At 41.4% G+C, this 13,405-nt stretch overlaps 1 protein-coding gene across 5 annotated transcripts in view; it reads left to right on the top strand.

Moving 5' to 3' along the window:
* The first annotated feature begins 4,340 nt into the window (after positions 1 to 4,340).
* LOC119720162 (neutrophil cytosol factor 2-like) overlaps positions 4,341 to 13,405 on the top strand; it is an 80,256-nt gene continuing 71,191 nt past the window's right edge. For 4 of the 5 annotated variants that reach the window (XM_038189722.1, XM_038189726.1, XM_038189723.1 and 1 more), the window contains exon 1: positions 4,342 to 4,764. In XM_038189722.1, the coding sequence (XP_038045650.1) occupies positions 4,579 to 4,764 (186 nt within the window). In that variant the 5' untranslated portion in view covers positions 4,342 to 4,578. Of the gene's footprint in view, positions 4,765 to 13,405 lie in introns of all 5 variants that reach the window. The other variant, XM_038189724.1, reaches the window with a different exon arrangement.

The raw sequence follows: 13,405 nt of genomic DNA on the forward strand, positions 1-13,405 counted from the left end.
TTCTTCGTGTATTTAAAAAATAAAACGCATGGCCTACATTATTTTGTGAAAATGTTTTACTGTAGAATATGTTTTGGGATATATTTTGACGCTATTATTTGAGGGATGTTGTTAATCCTGATCATATTCATTTAAAAAATAAGAAAAACCGAGCATAATTCGTATTAAATTTCCCCTGGAATCTACAAAAGAATTAACTTAGAGTGCAAACTTTAACGGGCTAGGTTTTTTTTTTTAATCATTTTGCTTTTAAACAAATATTTAGAGAACCAGACGTTGAATCTCTATCTGAGGCCGGGAAAATAAAAAAAGGGGGATGACGATTTTATTCTTCATTTATTAAAAAAAACACATGGCCTACATTATTTCGTGTACCGGTACATGTTCTACTCTAGAATATATTTATGAATATATTTTGACATGAAGCATTAAATGCAAGTGCTGTATTAAATGTGCCCCCTATTCAAGCTGGGAAATAGAAAAGTGTCTTATAAAAATATATTCTTGCTTTGAAAGAAATTTTGAGACAATGATTGACAGGCGACCTTCAAAACTTATATTGTATATTTTTGTTGATAATTATGTATGATAGTTATGTTCAAAGCGATTGATTTGATGACCGCCCGTCCGCCCGCCATAATGACTCCTCAAAAACGAAAAAGATCATGTTCTCAAAGGGATGTATTTAATGCCCGCCCGCCCTAAGACGACTCGTAAAAAAAAAAAAAAAGTTGCGAAAAGGGGGGGGGGGGGGGTTACGGGCAGGGTGTGTCCCCATCTGGATCCGCGTGTGTGTGATATACTGAAAAAGAAAAGAAAAACTTAACTCATACACTCTGGGCAGCTCACTTGTGTGTCTACACTGGTATACACACCGGTGAACTAAGGCTTAAATTAACGGAACTATTCTCTGCATGCTAGTCGGAAGGAAAAAAAAAACTCTTCAAAAAAATGCATCAGCTCACAGAGCTTCCCGTCCTCGTAATTGTTTGCATCCCAAGAAATGTAAAGAAATGTGGAACGGCCCTGATGGTGCTGATAGCGATCGAGTCCCACTCCTTTATAAACTCTGATTCACGGCAGCAACTCTCTTGGAATAATCTTGGAATTATCCTACAACAAATTAATATCGACGATTTATTCCCTGGATCGTTGCTTGCACTGACCGGTTTTCATTCTCCTTCCCATTTTATTTTTTGATGTAGTAGCGGCATGTATGATTACGCCCCTTCCCAATAAACCCGTGGCGCTTTTGCTTTTGCCGCGGCGCTTTTGCGCTTGCCGCGGCGCTTTTGCTTTTGCCGCGGCGCTTTTGCGCTTGCCGTGTCGCTTTTGTATGGAATTCCATCTCTGCCAAGTTACACGGCGCATGTTTGGGAGATCCAAGCGCATTGTCGCATTGTCGCATTGTCGCATTTTATAGGGGCCTTATGCAACCGCTGCCAAGTGAACTTCTTTTGTGGAACTAGGCCTATTTCTTCATCTTTAATGGGGTATCTTTAAAATGTCTGTAGGTTTTTTTGGCTTGCTCATGTCGGAGAGGTTCGGAAAGAATGATTCCATGACATTTTGGCAGGGAGGGATTGGGCAAACACTTTTTCTTGCACCTCTTGAATTAATTGGATGATCTTACGTTTTTAAAAAGGACTGTTTTTCTCAAACATTATTTTTAATCATAAATTACCTGCAACGAAGACCATGTCGAATCTCTAAAATGCCACAAATTTCAGGATAGGTGTAACCAGCTGCAAAGTAATGGCAGATCAGATCATACCCTGGGAATTACATGTAAGTGAAAATTCATAGACACTAGGTCAAATGGAAAACATCATTGTAGCTCAAGTTCAAATATAAGAACATAGGCCTATGTCCTAACTAAAGCTTTAATTTTGTTTAGAATTAGGTCCATAGCTTTTCAACATTTCTGCAACATATACAAGGAAAATACATAGAAACAGGATGCAACATTAAACATAGTTCTGAGAAGCTAAAATTTATTCTATTCTCTTCTGGATTCTAACCCTGATTATTCTAGTATTGAGTCGGTCGGAGCTGTTGAATTTGACATGCTCACTCATAGTCATAGACATGCCAATGAAAACTTTCACTCAAGAGAGAAACACGGAGAAGCCAAACTGACCAATCAGGTGCCAGAATTCCATATCGTGACACCACACCCGACCGATAATAGCAATAGTTACAACTACAACAAGTCAATTAAAAAATATGCATTCACAAATTAACAGTCGGAGGGGGCAGGCTATCGTTTGAATATGGAAATAAAAGTACGGTGGACCGTGTCCAATACTCTTGTAAATGTGTATCTACTATCTAGTGACGGGTGGGTCCTGCCGCGGTCATCTATTGTATTAATTATTAGTTCTGGATAGGAGCTATACCCTCCGATTGTTTAAAATATCGATACATTCGGGCGATTGACTATATAGTGTTAGGCCTAAGGCTTGCGGGTACATGCATTTCAAAAGGATACTGTTCTCTTGGCAACGCATAAAAGGATTCATTAATGTATACTCTGAAGATGTAAGCCTATTCATCTTTTGGCACGATTTCTAACTCGAAAGCAACTGGAATATATGTGGAGGATGACAAAATTAGTTGCACCCAAACACCGCACAACAGCGCCCTCTTGGTGAAGCCCTGGAAAATTAATGAATGAAAATGCGACAATGCGACAATGTGACAATGCGACTATGCGACAATGCGACTATGCGACGACACGACGCGACAATGGGACGGCACAACGCGACAATGCGACGGCCCTATACAAACAGTACAAAACAATGCGACGGCACGACGCGACGGCACGACTATGCGACGGCACGACGCGACAATGCGCCGTTGACGGCGCATGTTTGGGATTCTTGCTTGGATCTCCCAAACATGCGCCGTGTAACTTGGCAGAGATGGAATTCCATACTTTTGCTTTTGCCGCGGCGCTTTTGCGCTTGCCGTGGCGCTTTTGCGCTTGCCGTGGCACTTTTGCTTTTGCCGTGACAGTTGTGGGCCACCGTAGTACGCTCTTTTCACACTCCGCCATTGGGCATGCAGAGCCTCGATCTGGCAACTTTACACAAAAAAAATAGTTCAGTGCAGATCTGAACCCCGACACGGGAATCACTGAACCGGCTATATCTATTGTGTAAAGTTGCCAGATCGAGGCTCTGCATGTCCATGGCGGAAGTGTGAAAAGAGCGAATCACATAAGCATCACCGATTGTGCTTCACCCGTTCGATGATCATAATTACATGTAAATTCCACACTGGCGTTCCATAGCTAATTCCTATTTTTTTTTTTTCAGCGGAACGTGTCCGATCGGCGTAATGACCGTTTTAGCTGATTTTCGGCTAATGTTGACAGATTTTTTTTGTTAAAAAAACGAGTTTGACAGAAAAATTGACAGAATGGATTTTGTTGTTCTGGCAGAATTCTGCAAAAATGGTTACTTGACAGAAAAACAGCAAATTTGCAAAAAATGGTACATTTGGTTACAAAAGCTTAAATCTTTTCAAAGAAACCCTTGCAAAATAGGACAGGTTGCCTGGTCTAGGTGCTGAAGTTCACTGGGAACCTGAGTTCGTCCATGCCATGGTTCGTCGCGGCGTTTTGCCACTTCCTCCCACTGATCTCTATATAAAGACTGGATAGCTAATACAGAGCCGCACAATGTACGAATTTGACGCCATATTGGTGAGACCGGCTGGTGATCTACAAAGGACATGTTGCCGTTTTTATAGACAGCATGATTTCTTTTGTAACGTCGCGGTTCACTTGACTTATATTTTGACCACCATCACTGATCAAGGTTAACTACAATTTTTCTAACGTCGTGGTTACTAAAATGCCGCAAATATAACTTTTTCGGCGTTTTGAAATAATAATCACTACGGAAATGTGTCCCTTTTAGACCATCATAATATGTGTACGTGACCAAAATGCGCGTCAACTGTTGATACAACGCGCGCGTATTTACGCGTAGAACGTTCGTATTATACGCGGCCATCTTCGTGAGACCGGGGGCGAATTGGTCAATGTGCGAAGTCTACTGTGTGAATGTTGTATGCATATCCGCTATCCAGTCTTTATATAGAGATCAGTGCTTCCTCCATGGTTTTGCCTGAAATTTACGAAATTTCATAATACCTTTATGTGGCTATAGATTGTTTACAATGTAATTTGAACATTAATTAAGGCAACATTACAACATCTGCATGTGATTTAAAGTGTTTTTAGTGTATTTCGAGTAATTCTGGGGAATTTGGCAGATTTTTGATAAATCTGACAGATTTTTGAAGCGCAATTAGCAGAATTTAGTCATGACCTTACGGTCACCCTGCCGATCGGTCCCATTTAAAACTTTGCTTTTACTTCCGCGTTCCTGAAGTTTACATCTGCTTTTCAGGGACACGGAAATATGACTTGCATTTCCCCCACACCTTTCTCGTGAATTGTATACAACCCCGGCAGTGTGACAGATAAAAATCTCCACATAGGATTCGACGTAGCTGCAGTCTGTGCAGTCTTTAATAAAACTTTTAAAAGAACTCCAATTTTTGATTATGGGTGAGAAGCAGACTCACAAGGACACGCTCGTCATCTGGCATGAGGCAGTGCAGCTTTTCGACCGGGGTGATCGGGCCAGAGCCCTAGACAGCCTACAGTTGATTCAGGAACCATCAGCCAAAATCCTTTACAACATCGGACACATTCAGATGCTGGAGAGCAAAACTCATTATGCAGTGCAGGTCAGTTATTTTGGGTTTCAGGTCAACTCGGTCCGTGACCAACTCGGTCCTACTCCTACATTTTTGTCCTAGCTCTTAGCTGGAGTTACCCAGCCCTGAGTTTTATCATTGGGTTGTCATCTAGGGCTGGAGCGAGTTTTTCTCGTAACTTGTAGTATAGGCAAAAAATTTTGGAAAATGTTCAATTTTGTCCCCGTTACACACTAATTGCAACTGCAACTCACCCCAAACTTGCCTGGAATAACCATTACACAGGTCCTTGAAGTAAAAAACGATCCACGATGAAGATTCAGCCTACAATTGCAGTGAAAACAGGAGGAATAACCGCTAACCTGACAACCTTTCAGGCATGGCCAGGACTGCAATTGGTTTGTGCACAAAAAAAATTGTGTACAATGAATGGCGGTCGAATAACAGGCACAGAGAGCGATCGCTGTCAACTACTCGGTTTTGCCGGCTGCGCTGGCTGTTGGCGCATGACGTCACGCGGAAGCGTAACACCCGATGACTGTTTCATGCACGAGTGGTAAACCTTATATTAGTGCATGAAACAGTCATCGGGTGTTGCGCTTCCGCGTGATGTCATGCGCCAACAGCCAGCGCAGCCGGCAAAAACGAGTAGTTGACAGCGATCGCTCTCTGTGCCTGTTATTCGACCGCCATTCATTGTACACAATTTTTTTTGTGCACAAACCAATTGCAGTCCTGGCCATGCCTGAAAGGTTGTCAGGTTAGCGGTTATTCCTCCTGTTTTCACTGCAATTGTAGGCTGAATCTTCATCGTGGATCGTTTTTTACTTCAAGGACCTGTGTAATGGTTATTCCAGGCAAGTTTGGGGTGAGTTGCAGTTGCAATTAGTGTGTAACGGGGACAAAATTGAACATTTTCCAAATTTTTTTGCCTATACTACAAGTTACGAGAAAAACTCGCTCCAGCCCTAGATGACAACCCAATGATAAAACTCAGGGCTGGGTAACTCCAGCTACCTAGCTCTACTGAGTGGAGCGTTGAACTACGGTATCCTCCGTACAAACGCTCCACCGATTTGGCATACTTTGGTGACGGCTTCACAGTAGCATGATAGTGTACATACCCACGCGAGGACAAAAAGACCCCAAAAAGCCGGTAAGGAGAATACGGTAATCCTTACTTTTAGGACACCTCTATTTTTTACAAGTTCTGTTCAAAACTGACTTTTGCAGATGTCTGTCCAGTACCAAAGTGACTTTTGCAGGCTAAAGCGGTCTTTTTTCTTCATATAAACTCATGTTAGTTGTAATTTTGAAAGCACTTTCAAAGAAAATGTGACTTTCCTACCTTTTTTTCGCAGTCAGACGTGCATCATGCATGTTGTAGTTCTCACAACACACATGACACATAGCCCAGGTGGACTCCCTTTCCTCTGTACGTAACGGAGGGAGTCCAGGGTATAAAGTGCTCAAAACCGGGCGAAAAAATTTATGACCAGTATTTTCAATATTTTTACCTTGTTGGAGAAGCCAATTATTACGTCGTAGTATTCTATGTGTCCTTATCTATTGGGCCGCTGGGTTCAGAAATTCCATATGCGATGATGACCGACCTTAATCTGGAAAATAAACTCGAAAGCAACGTTAAACTTGTACGTGTTTGTAGACTCTTTTTATCAGTTTCTCACTGCCGAGTCTATAGTCGTACATGATGTACGTCTGTGCAGCGTGTAGTCTGGTTCCCTAGACCGGACAATTATTCTCGACGCTCATATCACGTCTGGTCCGGGGGCCAGACTATGCAGCATGAATATGCAGTGCGCACGCGCGATTTGCTTAGTAACCACCCTCATACGCACGCACACTTACTTGAAGGCGCGGTCGCTAATCCAATGACCGAGCGTGTTTTCGCGCAAGTTACCAGAAACACGTTTCGGCTTTGGTCATTGGTTGAGCGTTTTCGTGACATCGGTTGGCTGGAGTGACGTCACTGTTCCAACCAAAACTAAACAAATGAGGGCACTAGCGTGCGTGCTCGCTTTCGTACCTCGTACGTACTCACGTACATTGTACATGACGTACGACTCTGGGAATAAACTGATGAAAAGAGACTACAAACACTTACAAGTTTAACGTTGCTTTAGAGTTTATTTTCCTGATTAATGTCGGTCAGCATCACATATGGAATTCCTGAACCCAGCGGCCCAATAGGTAAGGACACATAGAAAATGTAGGCGTGAAATAAGCTTCTGTAACGAGGTAAAACGTAACAAAAATCTGGTCCAAATTTTGGGTGGTCTTATGTAGAGAATTCTCACCCTGGACGTTAGTCGTAATGCAATGAAGACTTCGTCCAACCTGGGCTATCACAACACAGTGAAAGCCCTACATAATGAAAGCCCGATGCTGATTGGCTGCTAAAAAAAATAAATAAGATGTTTATTTTTTATCAGCCAATCAGCAACGAGCCTTCATTGCATCGAGCTTTCACGTTTGCCATCTTGGTTTTTGAGTCTGTTTTCTGGTTGTCATCGTCGTCTTTTACTCCTGAATTTCCCTCATAAATCAAAGCCCTGCCCTCTTTCCACAAAATTAAACCTGCTGATATTCAAGAAGGTGTCATTGCCAATTGTTCAGATGTGCCAAGAGGTATCAGAATGTCAATTTTGAGTGTCATTTAGTCAACTGTTTTGGTGAGTCTTTCCCTTCCTATATATAGGAACGGGGTCCTAAAAGTAAGGATTACCGAGAATACAACAAGTGAGAGAGATAGTTACCCTGGATTTATCTACACATTCATGACATTCCATCAGACCCCTTATATTGTTCCCAAACAGCGAAAATGTTGAAAAAAACCCAGCAAAATAGTCAGAAAAAAGTTACAGCTCAATGTGTTTGCCGTGAAGCTCAGACCTTGCACCGACTTGCCGAATGAGGGTGTCTGACGTGACGTCGCCGCTCGTTCAAAGAAAAACAAGTTGCGCTTAATCAACGACTGTTTTATGTAGTCATATGTGTCCTGCGCCATAAGCCCACACTGTCAGACGGCGCGGGGCACATATGACTACATGAAACAGTCGTTGAGTAAGCGCAACTTGTTTTCTTTAATGGTGACGTCACACACGCGCGCGATGAATTATGCATCCGTCATGTCAGTGAAATGGACTGTACAACTCGGCAGACACATTTAATTGTGAGCGGTAAGTTCAGACTATTTTGTTCTTTTTTTCAAAATGACCAGTTGTTTGGAACAATTTAAGGGGTCTTATGGAATGCCATGAATGTGTGGATCTATCCAGGGTTACTGTCTTTCTCATTTGTATTCTCATTATCAGTTTTTTTTTTGGTCTTTTGTCCTCGCAAGGGCATGCACAAAATGCATACCGTCTTGACGACCGTGTACCTGTCACCAAAGTATGCCAAATCGGTGGAGCGTTTGTACGGAGGGTACCGTAGTTCAATGCTCCACTCAGTAGAGCTAACCTACTCCTATTCCTAGTAAGCCCCACTTGTGTGGCCTCCATATTGCTTCGTTGTACGTTAGGCCACACGCCTGGTTTCCCAACCTACTGAGGAGTTTTTCCAAACACTGGCGCACCCTTTTTGGGCATGTTTTTTTTTTTACATACCACTGATGGTAGTATTCTCTGATTTCTCATCTTTAATAAAATAAGGGACACAGTCACGAAAGATCACGTTGAATCAAAAGTCAAATTACGACAAGAAGAATTGATAGAGTATGGTGTCTTTGGGAGGAAATAATTCCTGATAAGAAGCACCTGTGGCAATATTGTTTGCACCATTGTCTTTCTCCTTTCCAGAGCTTTTATTTGATGTCAATTTTGGCTATATTTGAATTTAAAATAAACAGTAATAATAATAATAATAATAATAATAATGATAATTAAATAAGGGACACAGTCACTTTGACTCAAATTACGACAAGAAAAATTCATGGAGTATGGTGTCTTTGGGAGGGAATAACTCCTGATGGGAAGCTCCTATGGCAATATCGTTTGCACCATTTTCTTTCTCACATGTAGAGCTTTAATTTGATGCAAAGTTTGACTAAATTGGAACAGTATGCTCATTTCTAACAATATCACATACATGTACATGTGTACGTGTATGACGACCAGAAGAGTTCCATGAGTACGGTGTCTTTGGGAGGGCATAACTCATGAAGAGAAGTACCTATGGCATTTATGTTTTTGCACCATTGTCTTTCTCCCGTCCAGAGCTTTAATTTGATGTATAATTCAACCATATTTACCAAAAAATTAAAAATGATGTAATATACCCTGTAGCTACCGGTAGATTTAGCACTAAGCCTCTAAACCCGCAAATAATAATTTATGTAAAGATGGCACACTGGCCACTGCAAAACATTCTGAATCACGGACGATCCGACCATAGCCGGCTGTGTGGCCAGCCAGGCGCGGCACAAACGATGTCACGGGCACCTGTGCTGGCGATGGTCATGTTGACCGGCCGGCGCTGGGGGCCGGGGGAGCGCCACAAGCTAGCTACATGTACAAGCGCAGGCCTACTGAGCCTGTGGCTGGGCACCACGCGATAAATTCTACTGCATGCCGGTATACCGGTCAGCGGTAAAAAGCGACAACATTCTCAATCTCTTTCTTATTTAAATAAAGCAATTCCAAAATTAAAAAAAACAAAGTGGGGGGGGGGGGGATAACACCACTCCGGCCTGAGTCAAGGTCAAATGAAGGTTAAGATTATTTCCGAGGGATTCCATATTTTTTTTTGTAATCGTTTAGGGAAGGACACAGGAAAATAACAATAAATGAATTTCCAATCAGCTTTTATTGTGTAACAACAATTTCGTTTGGCCAAACAATTCAATCAAAATACAATCAATGTTTAATTAAAAGGATATGGATCAACGATGCTCAAGTAACACACAAAAATAGGGCCCAATGATGCGCACAGTAGATGGCCAGCCGGCAAGAAAGTCAATGTTTCTCTTGAAGCTTTCACAGTTTCAAAATAGTGATGTCCAGTCAACCGACTTGACTGAACCGATGACTCCAACGAAGTCAGTAAACTAGCCCGGTACTGCAAGGCAGACGAAGTCGTTGGTCTCCTTGAGTAGGCTCACTCCAGTAGTTTATGGAGCACCTCTGATGACCACTGGCCTACTGTAGTAGTTTCCTTTACCAGGTGAAATTCAGATCTGGCACATGTCAATCAGGTGAAGTCGTCCCTTCGGTTATCTCAACGAGAGACTAAGAAGTTCTCACTTGTATCTGAGAACCTGAGAACTGAGAGCAAAATACAATACAAAACATGTGCATAAGGTACAAAACCCAATATTGCCATGTGCACGTTTTTACAAGCTAGAAACTTTTCAATGTGTGTCCATTCCAATACACACTGTTTATAGATTCGTTGCAAGGGCATGCAAATTACCATAGCAACATGTATTTACAGGTACAGTTACCCATGCAATATATTTCAACTGATCCACCATGAATCCATCATGAGCACTAAACAACTTTTAACCAGCGCAACAATCACTTTAATTATTTCCAATAATTAACAAATCTAGACATGCACATGTTTCAACTACGCATGTGTACTAATGTGCATGTAAACTAACATTGACCCACTGCATTTGCAATCACAACAAACTTTGTCTGGGAAAACAAATTAACGGAAATTACTGCTTTCCCTAAATAACAAGAATGCACAATAAATGCAAACAAAGAAATATAACCTAATGCTAAAAGCTACACGTCAACCTATTTTCTAATCAAAATCTAGGACTCAAATATGTCCGATTCAATCCCCTATATATCCCTGCATTACACACGTTTCCCAAATAAACGTGTGCTTTACACAGCATGAAAAGTCATTAATTCACACCCCTCAAATATAGGAAATATCACACACCCGAGAGCCAACAGTATGCTGAGCAGAAATAACGGATTCTTGAGGCACACAATAGGTTGATGATTCGCTCAAAAAGCGACTTTACAGCAAGATGATTCTGGATAAATTTGTCGAACAAAACCTTTATCGACAAACAAACTTCGTGAACAATGGCAAGAAAACAGGCGTGTTTTTAGCGAATGCTTGAGGGCGCTATATCACTTCTCGCGACTCCTGGAAAGCAAGTGGCTACATTTGAACAAAAGTTTGAAGGATTTCCGGCAACCCCAAACATGCAAGATTATATTGGTCATTTTGGTGACGTCAGGCCTGAAATAGTTTGAAATAGTTTCTTCCAAAGGTCACGATCCGATCGATTGATGACAATGTTGCTTTTTTAAATTTCTGCTGAGTGACCAGAGTACGTACATGTACATATCATAAATGTGTACTGTATGTCATGCATGAAACCTTTTATTTCAAAGCTCAATTTATTTAATAAGCCCCACTAGCTTCCCGGCCCGAGCCGTCCATCGGCTTACACAGTAACATACATGTAGCCTAGAAATTCACGCAACAGGAACAAAGGTGCATACGGAGATCAGTTTGAAGAACTGAACAAAAAAACACACTCTCAAGATCGTCTTGCTACAAGAAAATTAAAAACATTTTTGTGTACATTTTCCCATTGGGACTGAGTTGATTACTGAACAGAGTCGGTCACGGACTGAGTTGTTCACGGACCGAGTTGGTTACGGACCGAGTAAGTTACGGACCGAGATGGTTATGGACCGAGTTGGTTACGGACCGAGTTGACTCGGACCGAGTTGGTTACGGACCGAGTTGACCAGCACCCTTATTTTGTTTTTATTTTTTTTGGTGCTCAGTCTTGCGCAGGTCAGACGTGTTTGTGCCACGCTGGCAAAATCGTAAAGGTTATTGCTTGTTCGCCTCCAACCACAGTGTGCCCACTTTGGATTTTTGGTCTTCATTTTTGTGTATTTTGAGCCAACATTTCACCACCTCCTGTGTGCAGTCCATACAGCAATGCTGCAGAATTTGGACCCTTTGTTTGTTTCCCACGGGGTGGCACGGTCGGCGGTGCATGCACATGCCCGTTGCTGCATAGGCATTGATATTGTTCCAACATGCCCAGGGGCAATTCCATGGTTACTCACGTTACGTTTTTGATGTACTTTTGAGTTTCCTTGGGCCATAATTACCATACTGAATAGGTTTAATAACTGTTATCCCCGTGGTAAAGAGTAGACCTAGACCTACCTAAGCACCAAAGATGACATCCAGAAAAATGTGTTATGTATCATAAACAAGACGTACAAAATCAGTTACTCACGTTACACTTTCGATGCTTTGATCAAAAAGTGTCCTCATACAGGCAACCTGTGGAAATTTCTTTTAAATGGATAAAAGACCATGCCGTTGGGCACACATAATCAGAGTAAAACAAATCCTCTAGAATCTTCAAATTTTTTTGCAATCCACATAAAACATGGTTACTCACATTACGGTTGTAACGTTACATTTTGTCCACCCCATCTGATAATCTTATGGCATGATTTTTTGGGGACTAAATTATCATAGTTAGTAGTTCTTATAAAACCGACATACAGATCCTTGTCATTTGATTGGTGGAACTCACATCACGTGACATTCGTTATTGCTCCCATTCACGCCGCGGCTCAAAAAGTACTATTTGCCCATGGGGAATGGGAAATACTATACAACAGTTAGGATCATGACGCAGTATTTGTGTGTAAATGCATGCTGGTGTGTGCGTTCAGCGTTGCGCGTAGCGCGTATTGTTCCAAAAATCCAGCGCTACAGCGTTGGGTTCAAACATTTACGTGAAGGGGTGGTTTGGAAGAGAGAAATACATTTTCCTCCAGTTTGTATTGAAAAAAAGTTCAAATGTATCAAATGACAAGGATCTGTCAGTTATATACCGGTAAAACAAATATTGAGTGGCTTTAAATTGTGAAATAGGAGGAATATTATTGCTCGGTAAAATCTGGACTTTTCCAGTTCACTCGGCTTCGCCTCGTGAAATGGAAAAGTCCAGATTTTACCTTGCGATAATATTCCTCCCATTCCACGCTGAGCCACTCAATATTTGTATACTACCCAATAGGCATCAGAACTACTAAAAGTCTGACTTAAATTTGCATTTTGGATCTCCAATGGCAAGTAGTCCAAGATAAAGGTTTTCATTTGACATTATTCTGATACTATTAGTACAGTGCATACTGATCCCCTATCAGGAATTTGTCGTTTCCTCTGAAGTCCAGCTGTAGTTTATTATTATTTTTTTTTAAACTAATGTAGAGCCTTCAGAACAAACCTCTCATGTTGTGAGAGTCTGCTAAAACTTGGTGTATGCCACGATAGCACAGAATATAGGGTCCATGGGAAAGCCACACTATCAGAGTTTGGGTATAGTTTGGGTGACTTGGGTTAAAAAAAACTTGGTTACTCATGTTACATTTTTGGTTACTCACGTTACAAAAGTTACTCACGTTACCAAGTTTAGTTGCCTTTTATTCTTTGTGTGTATTAGTGTCAACAAAGCACTTTGTTCATGCAAAGAATGATAATCCTAAATACCAAAATTTAATTCATTAGAAATGGTGGTGAGAAAAAACTTGTATATCTTTTCGGTTACTCATGTTACACCGACCAAAAAAAGGTATAAAATGCCACTTTTTGACATCTAAAAATAGATGACGGCTGTGAATTGATATGTTTCAGAGATATATGC

This window comes from Patiria miniata, unplaced genomic scaffold, assembly GCF_015706575.1.
Source record: "Patiria miniata isolate m_02_andy unplaced genomic scaffold, ASM1570657v1 HiC_scaffold_9, whole genome shotgun sequence".
Classification (NCBI taxonomy): Eukaryota; Metazoa; Echinodermata; class Asteroidea; order Valvatida; family Asterinidae; genus Patiria; species Patiria miniata.